The sequence below is a fragment of the Ahaetulla prasina genome, chromosome 8 (genome assembly GCF_028640845.1).
Source record: "Ahaetulla prasina isolate Xishuangbanna chromosome 8, ASM2864084v1, whole genome shotgun sequence".
NCBI lineage: Eukaryota > Metazoa > Chordata > Lepidosauria > Squamata > Colubridae > Ahaetulla > Ahaetulla prasina.
The window spans coordinates 6583520-6601403 of NC_080546.1; the positions used below are offsets into that span (position 1 = coordinate 6583520).

The 17884-nt window shown below is 43.1% G+C and overlaps 2 protein-coding genes across 3 annotated transcripts in view; one reads left to right on the forward strand and one right to left on the reverse strand.

Moving 5' to 3' along the window:
* Window positions 1-17884, forward strand: part of CTNNA2 (catenin alpha 2) — a 698304-nt gene that overhangs the window by 378556 nt on the left and 301864 nt on the right. The window lies entirely within an intron of this gene.
* LRRTM1 (leucine rich repeat transmembrane neuronal 1) lies at window positions 10941-12609 on the reverse strand. Its single transcript, XM_058193040.1, has one exon. It carries the CDS (start codon window positions 12607-12609, stop codon window positions 11041-11043), a length of 1569 nt encoding a protein of 522 aa, XP_058049023.1. The 3' UTR covers window positions 10941-11040.

A 17884-nucleotide genomic window follows, 5' to 3' on the forward strand; every position in this document is an offset into this window, starting at 1 on the left:
CAGGCTCTAACAGCCTGAGCTATTCCGGCCCTTAATTCCCAAAGTCTACCCAAGGAAGGGATGGAAATAGATGGATGGGAAAAAAACAAACAAACCAGGGTACGTAAACAGTAGCTACAGGTAGTCCTCAACTTAGAACAGTTCATTTAGTGGCGGTTCAAAGTTCCGACGGCACTGAAAAAAAGGGACTTACAACCGTTTTTCACACTTACGACCATTGTAGCATCCCCGTGATCATGTGATCAAAATTTGGACACTCGGCAGCTGACCCACATTTATGACGGTTGTCATGTGGTCATCTTTTGCGACCTTCTGACAACCAAAGTCAACGGGGAAGCCGGATTCACTTAACAACCGGGTTACTAACTTGACAGCTGCCGTGACTCACTTAACCACTGTGGCAAGAAAGGTCTTAAAATGGAGCAAAACTCGCTTAACAACGGAAACTTCGGGCTCAATTGTAGTCGTAAGTCGAGGATTACCTGTATACCTATGCTTATCCTGGACTTAACCTTCACCCTTTTATATTTATATAGAATAGAATAGAATAGAATTTTTTATTGGCCAAGTGTGATTGGACACACAAGGAATTTGTCTTGGTGCATATGCTCTCAGTGTACATAAAAGAAAAGATGCCTTCATCAAGGTGCAACATTTACAACACAATTGATGGTCAATATATCAATATAAATCATAAGGATTGCCAGGAACAAGTTATAATCATACAGTCATAAATGGAAAGAGATTGGTGATGGGAACTATGAAACGATTAATAGTAGTGCAGATTCAGTAAATAGTCTGACAGTGTTGAGGGAATTATTTGTTTAGCAGAGTGATGGCCTTCGGGAAAAAACTGTTCTTGTGTCTTGTTGTTCTGGTGTGCAGTGCTCTATAGCGTCATTTTGAGGGTAGGAGTTGAAACAGTTTATGTCCAGGATGCGAGGGATCTGCAAATATTTTCACGGCCCTCTTCTTGATTCGTGCAGTATACAGGTCCTCAATGGAAGGCAAGTTGGTAGCAATTATTTTTTCTGCAGTTCTAATTATCCTCTGAAGTCTGTGTTTTTCTTGTTGGGTTGCAGAACCGAACCAGACAGTTATAGAGGTGCAAATGACAGACTCAATAATTCCTCTGTAGAATTGGATCAGCAGCTCCTTGGGCAGTTTGAGCTTCCTGAGTTGGCGCAGAAAGAACATTCTTTGTTGTCCTTTTTTAATGATGTTTTTGATGTTAGCTGTCCATTTGAGATCTTGCGATATGATAGAACCCAGAAATTTGAAGGTTTCTACTGTTGATACTGTGTTGTCAAGTATTGTGAGAGGTGGAAGTATGGAAGGGTTTTTCCTAAAGTCTACCACCATTTCTACGGTTTTGAGTGTGTTCAGTTCCAGATTGTTTTGGTTGTACCACAAGGCTAGTCGTTCGACCTCTCGTCTATATGCGGATTCGTCATTGTCTCGAATGAGACCAATCACTGTTATGTCATCTGCGAACTTCAGTAGCTTAACTGATGGATCATTGGAGATGCAGTCATTGGTATACAGAGAGAAGAGAAGTGGGGAGAGCACACAGCCTTGGGGGGCCCCTGTGCTAATTGTACAGGTATTTGATGTGATCTTGCTTAGCTTCACCTGCTGCTTCCTGTTTGTTAGGAAGCTTGTGATCCACTTACAAGTCTGTTCCGGTACCTGTAGCTGGTTTAGCTTAGTTAGAAGAATGTCTGGATTGATGGTATTGAATGCTGAACTAAAGTCTATATATATATAACATAACATAACATAACAACAGAGTTGGAAGGGACCTTGGAGGCCTTCTAGTCCAACCCCCTGCCTAGGCAGGAACCCTACACCATCTCAGTCAGATGGTTATCCAACATTTTCTTAAAAATTTCCAGTGTTGGAGCATTCACAACTTCTGCAGGCAAGTCGTTCCACTTATTAATTGTTCTAACTGTCAGGAAATTTCTCCTTAGTTCTAAGTTTCTTCTTTCTTTGATCAGTTTCCACCCATTGCTTCTTGTTCTACCCTCAGGTGCTTTGGAGAACAGCCCAACTCCCTCTTCTTTGTGGCAACACCTGAGATATTGGAACACAGCTATCATGTCTCCCCTAGTCCTTCTTTTTATTAAACTAGACATACCCAGTTCCTGCAACCGTTCTTCATATGTTTTAGCCTCCAGTCCTCTAATCATCTTTGTTGCTCTTCTCTGCACTCTTTCTAGAGTCTCAACATCTTTTTTACATCGTGGAGACCAAAACTGGATGCAATATTCCAAGTGTAGCCTTACCAAGGCATTATAAAGTGGCACTAACACTTCACGTGATCTTGATTTTATCCCTCTGTTTATGCAGCCCAGAACTTTGTTGGCTTTTTTAGCAGCTGCTGCACACTGCTGGCTCATATCTAAATGGTTATCCACTTATATATAAAAGTGAGTTGTGCGGTGGCCTAAAGGTAGAGCTCTCGCCTCATACAATCAGGAGGCCGTGAGTTCGATCCTAGGTAGAAACAGATATTTCTCTCTTTGGGCACACTGAGAATTTATCTGCTGAACAAAACTCCGCATTGGCAACAGGAAGGGCATCCGGCCAGTAAACACTTAGCTCTATTCAGTTGCCCAGACTGCACCTCGCAAGAGATTATGGGGTCATTAAAAGAAGAAGAAGAAGGTGATATATATGAAGATGAAGGTTGATTCTCTGAATCTGTGGATATATGTAGTAGTACTAGTAGTACTAGTACTATTAGTAGCAGTAATCTTTCTTTTTGTCACTGCTGTGTGATTGCTTTAAACAACTAATCCTAAAAATAACTCAGCCCAGGGCCTGCTAATACCAAGGGAGATCAGTTGTTTTTAACTTGGGTCCCTCATATCCCTTCCAAGAGAAGTAGTTAGTTTTCAACCCTCCAGAAAATAGAAACATTTATATTTATTTTAAGTTGTCTAAAAGGTCAGGAAGAGTCAAGTTAAAAGTATAGTCAACCAGGATAATTCTATCCTATCCTGGCTTGCAAAGAAAATCTGAAAACTCCTTATTACCACTATGGTTAAGCCGAGTGATTTTCTATCACTGTTGTTTAAATTTGCATTTAATTTTGTGGTGGTGGTTGAGGGGTTGAAGCCGACATGTTTGAAAGATGCAAGTGAGCGTATGGATGACCTGAGGGATGCTGTCCTTCATAGTCATTAAAACCCGCCCTTGATTTGTTTTGTAGACGCAATGTTGGAATTACATTATCTCATTTCATTTTCTCTGAGTGGACGTGTGGGAGTAAGAAAGGTAGCCCTTCATAAACTGTTGAATTGTCAGGGGTTGAGCATCAAAACCACTGGAAACTGTAGCTTTTTTGAAACTTCCCTGAACAAAAATCTTAGCGGTCAGAATTACTATGAAAAAGCTGGGGTAGTTCAGAAGTCAGCCTGAGCCTTCATGCCAACATACACGAGATATACAGTGGTGGGTTGCTCCCGGTTCGGTCCGATTCTTGCGAACCGGTAGTAACGGCAGCAGGAGGCTCCGCTCACCCGGCTAGAAGTCATCATGGATGATCTGCACATGCACACATGCGCGCTCCTGTTGCACACTGGTAGCGGAGGTGTGTGTGTGTGTGTGTGTGTGTGTGTGTGTGTGTGTGTGTGTGTATCTATCTATCTCTATCTATCTATCTATCTATCTATGTAGGTCTTGGCGTATTCGGGTCTTCTCCTGTGTAAGGTTGAGAGTATTTTGCCGACGTTTCGACGAGGTCTCATTCGTCATCTTCAGGCTGGTGCTTACGGCATCGTGCTTGTGCGAGCAAAGCGTGGTCGGAGCTGCCGTCTCTCTATAAATACTGGTGGGGAGGTGGGCAGTGTTGGCTTTGTTGCTATAAGCGGGTTGGTTGGCTGTGTGGTTGCATCTTGATTGGTAGGTGGAGTGGGTGTTTGCAGATTAGTCAGCTGTTTTGTAGCATCCTGTGTGGGTGTGGTCCTAGCTGTGTGCCCATTAGTCTGTGTTGTAACGACCTGGGTAATGGGCTGTGTGGAAACGTCCTGAGTTCTGGTAATGTGACCTCTTGAGTCTTGGGCTGTAACATCCTGGTTGGTTGTGTTGTATATCTATATATCTGTGTGTGTGTGTGTATTGGAAATTATAATTTGTATCTTGGGTTTTAACTGTGGGGTCCTTGATGCTCTCTGAGCTTGTTGGTTTCCTTGCATACATTTCATTATGCTAGCCCTGATGCTGTTAGCTAGTGTGGTCGTGAAAGGTCTCCAAGACAACCACCAAGCTCAGAGAGGCACCAAGCACCTCACAAGACCTCTGTATTTTCTAAGAATTCTCCACCCTTAGCACATCCTAATCGTTGAAACCTGTTACAACTACACCCCGCTATAATTTGCATTCAGCCCTGGGTGGAAATTTTCAGCTTTCTTACTTGGCTCTGATCTCGTTATATGCCCAGCCTTAAATCTCTTAATTGAGTTTCCCTGAGCTCTGAGTTAGCCTTTTTTTTCTTCCCTCGCTGAACATTTATATTCACTTTGTACCGTTGTATTCTTCCATTTCTCTTCTTAATTTAAGGCATTTCCATGCCCTTTATATTCTAAAGCCGGGGTGTCCAACTCAATTCCATTAAGGGCCGCATCGGGGCTGTGGTTGATCTAGGGGGGCTATGTGGGCGTGGCTGACTGTGTGGGCGTGGCCAGCTTGAATGCCACTCATTGGCCGTGGTCAACCGGGTGGGCGTGGCCAGCTTTACGCCGCTCCCCAAACTGCTGGCATGTTTCCTCTTCACGTTGGGTAGACAGGGGCCGAAACGACGCAGGACGGTCCATTACATTTTACAGGATGGACCCGCGGGCCGGATCTAACCTCACAAGACCCTATCATGAGTCGGATGCGGCCCGCGGGACTTGTGTTTGATACCCCTGCTCTAAATGATTGCTTATTCGAAAGACATTTAATAGGAGTAGAGATTTCTTCAAAATGTCCATGGAGCTTCTCAGTCATCCAGGTCAGCAAAGCCGGCTGAGGAACTCTGGGAGTTGAAGTCCACAAGTCTTAAAGGGACCAAGGTTGGAGACCCCTGAACCAGGTAGTCCTTGACTTGCAACAGTTCACTTAGTGACTATCCAAAGTTACAACCGCCCTGAAAAAGTGACTTACGACTGTTTTTTGCACTTATGACCCCTGCAGCATCCCCAGTGATTCTCTTAACAACTGTGGCACGAAAGGTCGTAAAATGGGGGCAAAGCTCACCCTATGTCTCACTTAGTGACAGAAATTTTTGTGGTGGTAAGTCGAGGGCTACCTGCCATTGTCTCCAAGGTGCTTTTTCAAAAGCCAACTGGACAGTTTTTTTTGACTTGAGGAAGAAGAAGAAAACATTTCGCTTCTCATCCAGCGATGATGTTTCTTGGCTGAGGAGCGAAACATTTTCTTCTTCAAGTCAAAAAAACCAGTCCGGTTGCCTTTTGAAAAAGCACCTTTGGAGATTTCCTCCGAAATCTTTTTTCTTACCAATTCTCAAAGACCTCTGCTTGCATGACCAACCCCAGAGCCTGTGGATTTACTTCTAAATTTATCCCTTTCCTGACCACGTTGATCTTCTGCATGATTTAGTACATCATTATTCCCGCTCATGAAAGGCAAATACAGGACTTACCCGTAGTAGCAATTCTCTGAAACGGGTGGTGAGTAGGACTTGTATGTGCAAACCAGTGGTGCAATTCAGCCGGTTCTATCCGGATCGCGCGAACCGGTAGCGACGGCTGCAGGAGGCTCTGCCCACCTGACATCACTTTTTACGCTCTGTGCATGCATGTAGGTTGTGTTGTGGTCCGCCAGGAGCCCATGGACCTGGCAGCAGAGCCAGACAGTGAGGAGGCTTGGGAGGATAATGGGCCAGTCACGGAGTCAGGGGAAGGCCAGGATGAGGGCTCTGGCTGAGGAATTCTGGGAATTGAAGTCCACAAGTCTTACAGTTGCCAAGGTTGGAGACCCCTGGTGTAGACAATGTAGATAATGAAGCCTTGTCAAAGCAAAACAAATAAAAATAATAATAATAATAATAATTGCAGGGAAAACTCTTGTTGTTCCTGTGTGCACAGTCTAAATGCAGTTGTGTTCCTTCATGATCGAAGGTCGATCTGTCTGCCATCTTCCTTCAGGCTATCAAAAAGAAGGAAAAAAAAAATCGAGGCTACCTCTTTTGGTCTACAATTTTAAATCATTCCTGGCCCTAATTTCCATGAGAGCGGAAACTTCTTGTAAAGTTGCAGCAACAGCTCCCCTCTTTCCTTGGGAGGGAAGAGCTGTCAGAGAGGCACCAATAGCCCCGTGAGAAATATTTCCTAGCGTAGAAACGAGTTATGCTTTTAAAAAGAAAAGGGGAAAAAAAACAACTTATCCCATGAATTGAGATTGCCTGTTGAAACCCTGCTGTTTTTCATTCGGGTGTGCTTTTATCTGATCTGTCTTTCCCTCCGCCGGTGAAACATGCTTTGAAATTTCCTTGTTTCTTTCTGTGAAATTATAACACAACTTCATAGGGGCTGGAGAAGCAGTTTTACCTTTCACAGCTGTTATTATTAGCCCATTTTAGGTCTCAGGTCTGAGAGGCCAGGAGCAAAAGGAATGATGAGTTCATCACAAAAGCTTGGACACGGACACACAAACACACACACACACAAAGAGAGAAAGTGACACATCCACCTAAATATAAGGGAGGACAAGGTCATTTTGCCTACTCCAAAAAAATTAATAATAACCAACATTTTGCTCCTGCATACATACAAAGGCATTTTTTTTCCAAATGAGTTTATTTTAACCAGTAGACGTTGAAATGTTACCCTAAAGCTGTCTTGATTCCAAACAGCCACCTCTCTCGAAAGAGTGGTGAAAATGACTTTTCTACCAGCAAAATTCATTCCTCTAGCAGCCGGAGACCGTAAGAAACATCCCTGTGGTCCGTTCTTGAGAGAGGGCGAGATAAAGCTTGATTTTTAGAGAGAAAATACATGGAGAGCCTCCTCGGATAAGATGCCCACATTAATAAAGGTGCCTCACAGGCAGGACCTCATCAGATTCTTCTGAGCAGCAGGCAAAGTTATTCTCCCCCCTCCTCTACCTATAGTTTAGGCATACATTCTTATTTCTTCTTCGTCTAGATCCGTGATGGCGAGCCTATGGCACGTGTGCCCGAAGTGGCACGTGGAGTCATGTCGCCTGGCACGCGTGGCGTCGCCCGTTCCTCTTCCGGGTTTCTGGTGCGCGGGTGACGATCAGCTGGCCTTTTTGCATGTGGCAGTGCCAGAAACTGGAAGAGCTGGTCTTCCGTTTTCCTGCATGAGTATGCGCGCGGGCCAGCTGATCATCGCGAGCGCATGCGGGCCAGACACCCGGAAGACTGGCTGGCTGGCTCTCGCTCATGCACGCTCCAGAAACCGGAAGTGCATTTTCGGGCGTGCGCATGTGCCATGGGCAGCTCCTCTTACGGGTTGCGGCCCAGACGAGCGGACAAAGAGGCACATGTGCAAAGGGTCGTCATCACTGATCTAGATGGTTTATTGATGGACCCACCGTTGTTTCCATGATTTAATTTGCTTTGAGGTAGCATAGAATGCTTTTTAAAAAAATAAAAATAAACTTTTGATATGTTCGACAGTTTTCGGGGGGGTGGCTATAGTTCCTAGATGAAGTAGCAAGGTGATTATTGAATCGATAGACAACTAAGTAAATATACGACTAAGAGTACCCAGAAGTAAAAAAAAAAGTGGATTTTATTTGCTTTAATTAGCATACAGTGCTTTTATATATATATATATATATATATATATATATATATATATATATATATATATATATATATACATACATACATACATACATACATACATACATACATACATACATACATATATATATATATATATATATATATATATATATATATATATATATATATTTGTTTTCTGAGGTTTTCACGGGTGTTTGTATATAGGTCTTTGGTTGTTCGGGTTTTCTCCCGTGTAAAATTGGAAGTGTCTTGGCGACGTTTCGACGAAGTCTCATTCATCATCTTCAGGCTTCAGCTTCTGGGAGCAATGTGTGATTGCAACTGTTTCTTCCTTTTAACTGCTAGTGGGGGTTTGAACTGATTGGGTGGATCCCATCCCAAATGTCGCCAAGACACTTCCAATTTTACGCTGGAGAAAACCGAATAACAAGACCTACATATATATATATATATATATATATATATATATATATATATATATATATATATATATATATATATATATATATATATATATATATATATATATATATATAAAGTTTGGAGAAGTTCAGTAGTTTTGCAATCAATCTAAGCTGGCCTTAAGTTCCTTGATGAATGATCAATGTAATTGATTAATCAATAGATGAATTAATAGATGAATTAATAGATGAATTAATGAATATGATTAAAGGGCTCCAGAAGTAAAAACGTGGATTTTATTTTATTTAAATATATATATATATATATATATATATATATATATATATATATATATATATATATATATATATATATATATATATAAACAAACAAACAAACAAACAAACAAACTTTGGAAGTGATTGGTAGTTTTGCAATCTATCTAGGCGGCCTTGATTCCTAGATGAGTTAGCAATGTAATTGATTGATCAATAGAGAGATAAGTAAATAAATATATGAGTAAGGGAGCCAAGAAGTACAAACATGAAACTCTGGCGCGTCATGAGAACTCTCTTATACCCAAAGCAGCAAAGAAACGTTGCCCTGGGAAATCAAATGGATATGATTCCTTATCGGTGTTGTGGAAGGATACTAACTATGTATATCCCTCAGAGGGAAAAAAAAAAGAGAGAGAGAGAGATAGAGAGAGGTATATTCCATTTTTATTCCAGCAGGAGGCTGCTCATGACTGTGCTACAGTACAGCAAAGCCATTAGTGAAATATAGTGTAGCAAGCACTGGGAGGAAGGGAAAAAAATGCACATTTAGTCCGAGGTGGGGTTTTGCAGAGAAAAACGTGGCATTTCAAAGCTCCTTGGGTCACTCGGTTGGGGGCTCAGTGGCTTGTTGACGGTGCTAAAAAGTGCCTTGGAGGACCCTCTGTTGTAAAAAAAACAAAACACCAATTTTTTTGGGCAGGGATAAGGAAACTTCCGATTTACAAGGCATTGGTTGTCTTGGTAAATGGAGAGGGGAAAGGAACAGGGCTAGAATGAGAAGGGAAATCTATCTCAGTCCAGCCTTCTCCTTCTGCATTCCGGCAGGTGTCAGTTGAAATCCTGTCCTTCCTTCAAAGCAATGACATTTTAAGTTCATTAAATGGAAGATAATTCCCTGGCCTTTTGCTTCTGCCGTTCTTGAAAACTCAACCCTGTCTCGTCTCTTGTCTGTGGTACCCAAATCTTTTCCCTCCTCTCTCATCCCTTTTTCCATCCAACCTTGATGAACAAGCTGGGCGTGAGTGACACCTGTCTTCTCTTGTTTGCAATTATTATTATTATTTTGATCTTGGTTGTTGTTCAAAAGAAAGCAGCACCCTTAAGAAGTGCAGGCTCCTGGAAGGGGTTTTGAAGATCATTTGGTGGCTTGGTCCTAAACTGGAGGCAACGGGTTCAAAATTCAGGACCAGGGAGGGCGCAGCATCACTTAGACCTTTTCAAAAAAAATAATTAAAATATAATAAAATAAATAAATAAAAAAATGGGACAGGAAGGAGATAATGCTTTGATGATCACTGGGCTAGTTGCTTCTGCTTCATTGTAATAACGGTTGGAAGGACAAGTAAATTGTGTTTCGTTTTTGGGGGTTTTTTTTATTATTATTTTTAAGCACATTGATTAGCCAGGCATCAGCCGAATCAGTTGGGAGACCTGATGCAGGGGTCTACTTGAACCTTTCTGGCGACAAGTTACGATCGACCACAGCTAAATGCTAACTGTCCTAGGGCCAAAGCTGGCCTGCTGGATAAGATTGTCCCGAATCTTTGTGAGCAACACAAATAAGAGTTTTCCCAAGGGGAAATGGGTTTGTGGCTGTCTCTAGGTCTCTCGCCCCAATGCTCTGCTGGCCGCGGAGTTTAAAATTCTGCAGGTCTTCCCTGTTGTGCAATGGTGGGTGTAAAATCTGAAGAATGTGGGGTCACAGAGGAAAACAGGGTGCTATCTCCATCCCAAATCCCCCAATGATGGAAATCATTTTTTAACGCAAGCTGAGAACCTAAGAGAAAGGTTTTGGGTGGGGATGGGAACTTTTGGGGGTACCCTTGCATCCAAGTCTTTTGACCAAAGGGGGGGGGGGCGAGGCTGTGGGAGATGCAAATTAGAGTGGGCCCCACCACGCATATAAATGATAGATTACATAGCAGATTGAGATCAAACACACAGTTTCCAACATTGTGCCATTCAATTCAACAGTAACATGGTACAACCAGCCACATAATTCTCCCACTGCTTTCCTTTTAAGTTTGTGCTTCGTTGTGGATTTGTTTAGGAACCAAGATTTTGCAGTTTGGCTCCGTGTGGGTGAGAGGAATTAAATCCACGTCCCCATCCCAAATACAGATAAACAATTCAGATACGGTACAACAGCCTGTAAAAATTGTAAATGCTATTTTTGCTTTTATTTATTTTTTTTAAACATATTTTTTGTGGTGGTTTTACAAAAAAAAAAAAACCCAGTAATTGTTACTTTTTTTTTTTTACACTTTCTTTTTCTGATTATCGGCAGATCTTTCACAGAGAGCTGTTATAGGAAATAACTCATTTCAGAAAGTTGAACGTCTTGAAGGGGTTTAGCCACAATAAAGCTAACATCCTGTCTTTTGGGACAGCTCCTTTAAAAAAAACAAAAACAGAACAAAACCAAAACATTTTCGGCACACAAAGGCCCCAGTAAGCCAAGTCAACCCTTATGGAATTGTCTTTATTTTTTTTTTAATAATAATAATTTGCTCACTGCTATTTGGTTGCACACCGAGTGAAATTTTCCCCCACTGGAAAAAAAAAACAAAATTAAAATCACACCTCGCATTCCCTTGCTGGCTGCTGGTGGCACGTACAGGATCCATATTCATTTATGATCACCAGAGCTCCTTCGAGGTGATTGGGTTTGTAATCAACGTAATATTCCTGGGCTGACATGGCAGCCATTTGATGCATAGTCTGTTTTTGTTTCTGCTTCCGACGCTGGGTCACAAAACACTGCCTCAGCTGCCTGAGGCTGACCGGGAAACATTTCCAGGAGACATACAGTATCAAAACCACAATAAGGAAGGAGAAGATGAGCGCCATGGTCCCCGTCACTACCTTGTGGATCTGGACGGCATTCTCAGTCTTCTCGTTGGGGATGGTGAGGGTCACGATGTCGGTGATTCCATCCCCATCTGCCTCCTGCAGGTCAGAGTTCAGAGTCGAAGGATTATAGCCGGCTGTCGGGTCACTGTGGTTGACCACAGCCGAGAGGAGGTCCCCATCGGTGGCGAGGTCCATGGCATCTTCACACAAGTGAAAAGCGTAGACGGCATCCAAGACATCCTCACCCTGTGCGTATTCAGGGGTGGCGCAGAGCAAGTTGTTGTCGTAGCGGCCTTTAAAAGTGCTGAGCCAAGTGGCCAATGCGCAGATGTTTCGGCCACAATCCCAGGCGTTGGCCGAAAGGCTGATGCTGACAAGAGATTTCCAGGAGTTGAGGATCCTGGGGTGGACGTAGGTGAGCCGGTTGGAATCCAGTTGAAGGGACTGGAGTTGAGGTACACTTTCGAAAACGTGAGGTTCAATGTATTCGATCTCGTTGCCAGAAAGGTCCATTTTCTCCAATTTCCATACCCAGTCCAAGGAGTTCACCACAATGGTGACTTTATTCCTCCGGAGACAGAGGGAGTGCAAAGAGAGCAACCTGGGGAAGTGGGCCAGGTTGACTTTCACCAAGTCATTGTGCTCCAGGTGCAACTCGGTGAGTTTGAACAAGCCCGCAAAAGAGTTGCGAGCCAGGCTCTTCAACTGATTGTATCCTATGTCGAGAAACTTGAGGCTGCGGCAGTCTTGGAAGATTCGAACAGGCACAAACTTAAGGGCATTGGACCGCATGTGTAACGTGGTGAGCTTGCGCAAGCCGTGGAACAGGTCCGGCTCCAAAGCCTGCAGATTATTGTAGGATAAATCCACACTGCGCAGGTTTGGCATCGGCCGGAAAGTGCTGTTGGACAGTTGAGTGATCTTGTTGGAACTCAGCGTGAGCTCTTTCACTCGCCGGAGCTTCTGAAAGGCGTGCGCCTCGACGGAGTAAAGGTGATTGTGATCCAGAAACAGCCACGTGAGTTGCGTTAACCCGGTGAACTGTCCGTCACGCAGCTCCGAAAGGCTGTTGTACCGCAATGACAAACCCATCACGCTCGACAGGTTGTGCGGCATCTCGGTGAGATTCAGCGACTCGCAGTAGAGAAGCCTGCCCTCGCACCGACAAAGCTGCGGACACCCAGTGTGCACGGCTGGAAGCATTTTTAAAAAAACACCCAGGCTACACAGGATCAATCCTGGGGGCTTTTTCAGCAGCCAGTTTAAACAGACCCCAATGAGAAGGAAATCCATTAGCAAGAATATCCCCAAATGTGCTTGAGAAAGTCCATTGAATCTTTGACCGGTCACTTGCCTTTCTCCGTATAGATTCTACATCACACCATATGTCAGCAAAAGGGCAAGGGGACAGGCACAGGCAAAAACAAGAGAGTCATCGGGCCAAATCTTGGACTTGTTGGGGGCTTTGGGGGGACATAAATGCAGCATGCAGGACTCTGTATTACAGCCTTTAAAGTTCAGAAGCATTCAAAAGGTACGCGAGAATCTGTCCATTTTCAGACACCGCCGCAAAGACGAGAGAACAATTATTGGGGGGGAAAACACCCCTCTCCACGAGAGAATGAAATTAAAAAGTGCCTTACCCACCCTGTTCCAGAGATTGACAAGCTCCATTCAGCAGCTTCCTTTGTGTTTGACTTAATCATATGCAGAGCTCAAATAAGAGCTCTCTGTTGCTACAAATTCGGACGCTTTCAGCTTTTGGCACGTCTGGCAGCCATACAATGTCTACTTTGCTTCATCTCGGAGGGCGAGAGGCATGTCCAGCTATCTCTCTCTCTCTTTTTTTTTCTCCTTTCCTTTCTGGTTTTTTCTTTCTGGGTTTTTTTTCCCCCTTCCTCCTCCTTATTTTTAAGCTGACTCCCAGCACCAAGTTTGAGAAGTATGGGCATCACGGTTGACGGTGATCCTTCCTTCCATTTTCTTCCTCTCCCTCTCTGTCCTTTTTCTCTGCAGTTCGTACGGCGACGTGGGGAGGGAGAGGGCAGGAGGGGTGGGAAAAAAAAATATACCCCAGGAAAGAAGCAGAGACCCCCTTCCGAAACTCTGAGCAGCTCCCCAGGATTCCGACAGTCTCTTTAGCGTCCGTCATTGGAGATGAGCCGGGAGCATCTTTTTACTCCACCGAGGCAGCTTAAAATCCGTTTTCCAACCGGACGGGCTCAAAATGGCTTGATTTTCCATTCCTGCTTCCCTTGGCTTGTCAAAGATGCTTAAGAGCAGAGGGGGGAGAAAAAAAAAAAGAGAGAGAAAGCCAGAGAGCGAGGCTTCCTTGCAGCCCAGTAGGAAGAAGCTACAGCCTGCAGAGGCTTCTACTGCTCGCTGAGTGTCGTAAGCCGTTCACGATCATCACAACCTGCGCTGTGCTTCACAAGAGACGGGCAAATGGAAAAAGGGGTGGGCATAAAACCAACATTTTAGTTTGAACCAGTAACGGGAGATACGTTCACTGATGAAATGGAAAAGGCTTCAGCCCTGCTGGCTGTTACCCCAACATATGCACACATGCACGGCACACACAGAGCAACAGCTGCAGTAGCAAAAGGGAGCCAGCAATTCCGTTTGCCCCCCTTCCTCCTCCTTTCTCTCCCCCCTCCTGCCACTGCCACTTCTCTTTGTCTCAAGGGTCCAAGTGCAAAAAGGCAGGTTTGGCATTCGGACATGGGTGGTTGGACGTGTCTCCCTTCCAGCATTTCAGGAGCACCATATTGCAATGCTGGAATCTGGTTTGGTGACTTGAGAAGAACCGCTTGACTTTTTCCATCCCATTTCACTCCTTCCGGACAAGTGTGCACGGTGTGTGTGTGTGTGTGTATCTGTGTCTGTGCGTTCTCTCTCTCTCTCTCTCTCTCTCTCTCTCTCTCTCTCTCTCTCTCTCTCGTTTGCTGGTGTTTTGTTTTGTTTTGTTTTGCTTTCCTTGCACCAAGGAAAGATTGCTTGCAAATATGACAAGGTGGATTGGGAGACAATGGCTGTTGGGTTTTCTCCCTCATTTACAAAAAAAAAAAAAAAAAGAAAGAAAGAAAAGAAAAGAAAAGAAAAAGAAAAGAAAAAAGGTGTTTGGCATACGCTGTTGCCAATGGCATCTTTGTGATCAAATTTGCAGGGATACATGCAAGATCATACAATAGACTTATTCAGGCATTTAGGAGGCTGCGTTTATGAATCGGTCTACCATTCAGCTTATTTTGTGTGTGTGTGTGTGTGTTTCAGGGGAGGCTGGCGACTCTTGGCTTTAGAAAGGAAGAATGAGACCTCCAGATTTCTAAAACTGTAGGGCTGTTTTGTTAAATGGACCAAAAAAAATGCTTGTCGACTAATTTTTAACCATCATTAGCTATCGAGAAAGCCGCCGTCGACAATCTGTTTTGGGTTGTTTCCCCCCCCCCCCATTCTTTAGTGACTTTGAGGAAGGTATCGGCTCTGTTGCCACGGCTATGAAATCCTCTCCTTTGACTATTTAGCAAACCCGCCTCAAATTAACCAGCCGATTTAAGTTTAAACAAGCCTGAATGCTCGATCCCAAAGCCTTGTGTTAACTTATGGAATGCAGAAGAAAATAGACCTTTTCAATTCATAAAGGCGGTGTGTCTTCCCCCCCCCCCCAAAAGCCCTGTTCCATTGAGGAAAATAGGATTGGGGACATCTTGTCTCTTAAATGTCCTGCTGGCAGAAATCCTGATTTCCTTCTGAAATTAAGCCGTTAGCTTCAGGTGCTCTTGTTCAAAATCAGCAAAAACAAATGAGGGGTTTGAAGTGACTGTCCATTGCCACTGCAAGGAAGTGTATCCAACATCCACCTTGGAAAATACAGGTAGTCCTCGAGATACAGCCATCAAAGAGCCCCAAATTTCTGTTGATAAGTGGGACGTTGGTTAACTGAATTTTGACCAATATTACGACCTTTCTTGGCACAGTCGTTCAGTGAACTGCTGCAGTTGTTAAGTTAGTGACCCGGTTGTTGAGTGAGTCTGGCTTCCGCATTGACTTTGCTTGTCCGAAGGTCGCAAAAGGGGACACTGTGACCGTCATAAATATGAGTCAGTTGCCAAACATCTGAATTTTGATCACATGATTATGGGGACGGTACAGCATAAGTGTAAAAAAACAGTCATAGGTTTGATCATGTGACTAATGCGGCTGCAGCAAGGGTGTGAAAAATGGTCATAAGTCATTTTTCGTTCAGTGTAACATTGAATGGTCACTAAATGAATTGTTGTAAATCAAGGACCACCTGTAGAAACAGATGAAAGCCCATCAAGGCAAAGTTGTGATTTATTTAGTCCAGAGATATTATCTGGAAGACTCTGGTCCAAGATAACAAGAGGATGATGTCAGCTTCAATAGGTTGCTGCAAATGTTCGTAAGAAAGTACTTAGAAAATTGAGATCATTTCATCATCATTATCACCATCAGAGTTGGAAGGGACCTTGGAGGTCTTCCAGTCCACCCCCCCTACTCAAACTGAAGACCCTATATCACCTCAGACAAATGGTTGTCCAGTCTCTTCTTAAAAACCCCAAGGAGGGAGACATTTAGAGAAATAAACAGTGATTAAAGCACCAAAGATTCTCTAAAACATAAACCATTACGTACAAACTGAGTTCGCAGATGGCTTTCAAATAGAAACTAATGCTCCTATGCCTTCAACCAGTATGGAATCTGTCAAGGAATTACGTAGCTGCTGTCCAGATGAAGTCGGAGATACTAGCACAAAATTAAAATATAATTGTGTGTGTATGGTATGTGTTGTGTATATACATATATATTATACATATACACATACAGACAGACAGACAGATAATAGATAATAGATAGATAGATAGATAGATGATTGATAGATAAGGTAGATACAGAAAAATGGATAGATATGATAGAGATAGATAGATAGATAGATAGATAGATGGATAGATATGATAGATAGATAGATAGATAGATAGATAGATAGATAGATAGATAGATAGATAGATGGATGGATGGATGGATGATTGATAGATGATAGATGATTGGTAGATAAGATAGATATAGATAGATGGATAGATATGATAGATAATAGATAGAGATAGATAGATAGATAGATAGATAGATAGATAGATAGATAGATAGATGATTGATAGACGATAGATAGATGATTGATAGATAAGGTAGATATAGATAGATGGATAGATATGATAGATAGATAGATAGATAGATAGATAGATGGATGATTGATAGATAAGATAGATAGATACAGATAGATGATAGATAGATGATAGATAGACAGAGACAGATAGACTACAAATTTGTGTTAGTGCCTCCAACTTCATCTTGGCAGCTGCTATGCAATTCCTTCATGCGCGCGCGCGCACACACACAATTCAAATTTTCAGCAATCTTTGTCATCATCCAGAAAAGGAAGAATCTAGGCAAGCAGGAACATCATGAGGTAAATCTAAAAGAAGCCTACAGAACGCACTGAAGAGAAAAAGACGGGAAAAAAGGAGGGAATACAAGAATATCATGAGGTAAATTAACAGCCTATAGAACACAGTGAAGAGAAAAAGGCGGGAAAAAAAGGGAAACGCCCCCTTCGTACTTACGGCAACCAATCATAGCACAGATTACCTCATGCATGAGTCGGCACTCTCTAACTAATCCACTACAGGTGGTTCTTGACCACAACTGAGCCCAACATTTCTGTTGCTAAGCAAGACATTGGTTCAGTGAATTTTGCCCCATTTTATAGCCTTTCTTGCCACTGTGATTAAGTGAATCATTGTGGTTCTTAAGTTAGTAACAGGCTTGTTAAGTGACTCTGGCTCCCCCATTGACTTTGCTGGTCAAAAGGTCGCAAAAGGAGATCAGGTGACCATGGGAACACACCAACCGTCATAAATATGAGTCAGTGGCCGAGCATCTGAATTTTGATTACTTGACCAATGGGGATGCTTTAAGGGTCGTAAGTGTGAACAATGGTCATAAGTCACTTTTTCCAGTCCCATTGTAACTTCCAACGGTCACTAAATGAACTGTAGAAAGTCGAGGACTACTTGCACAACTGTGTGTTCTGGCCTATTGTATACTTTACTGTTCCAGCTGTTAAATTCAATCTCCTAACAGAATCTCCTCAACCTATGATAATAACTGAGCCCAAAATTTCCATTGCTAAGCCAGACCATCGTTAAGTGAGTTTTGCCCCATTTTACGACCGTTTTTTTGCCACAGTTGTTAGCAAATCCCTGTAGTTCTTCAGTTTGTCACATGGTCGTTAAGTGAATCCAGCTTCCCCCATTGACTTTGCTTGTCAGAAGTCAGTTGGACAGGTTACAAATGGTGATCACATGACCTGGGGACTGTGGAACCGTCATAAATACGAGTCAGTTGCCAAGTGCCTGAATTCTGATCATGTGACCACGGGGATGCTACAATGGTCCTAAGCTTGAAAAAGGGTCATGTCACTTTTTTTTAGTGCCTTTGTAACTTGGAACGGTCACTAAATGAACTGTTGTAAATCGAGGACTATCTATAT

What these genes read in the sequence shown, in the direction of transcription:
- LRRTM1 (XM_058193040.1), bottom strand. Translation starts at nt 12,609, where the DNA reads ATGGATTTCCTTCTCATTGGGGTCTGTTTAAACTGGCTGCTGAAAAAG.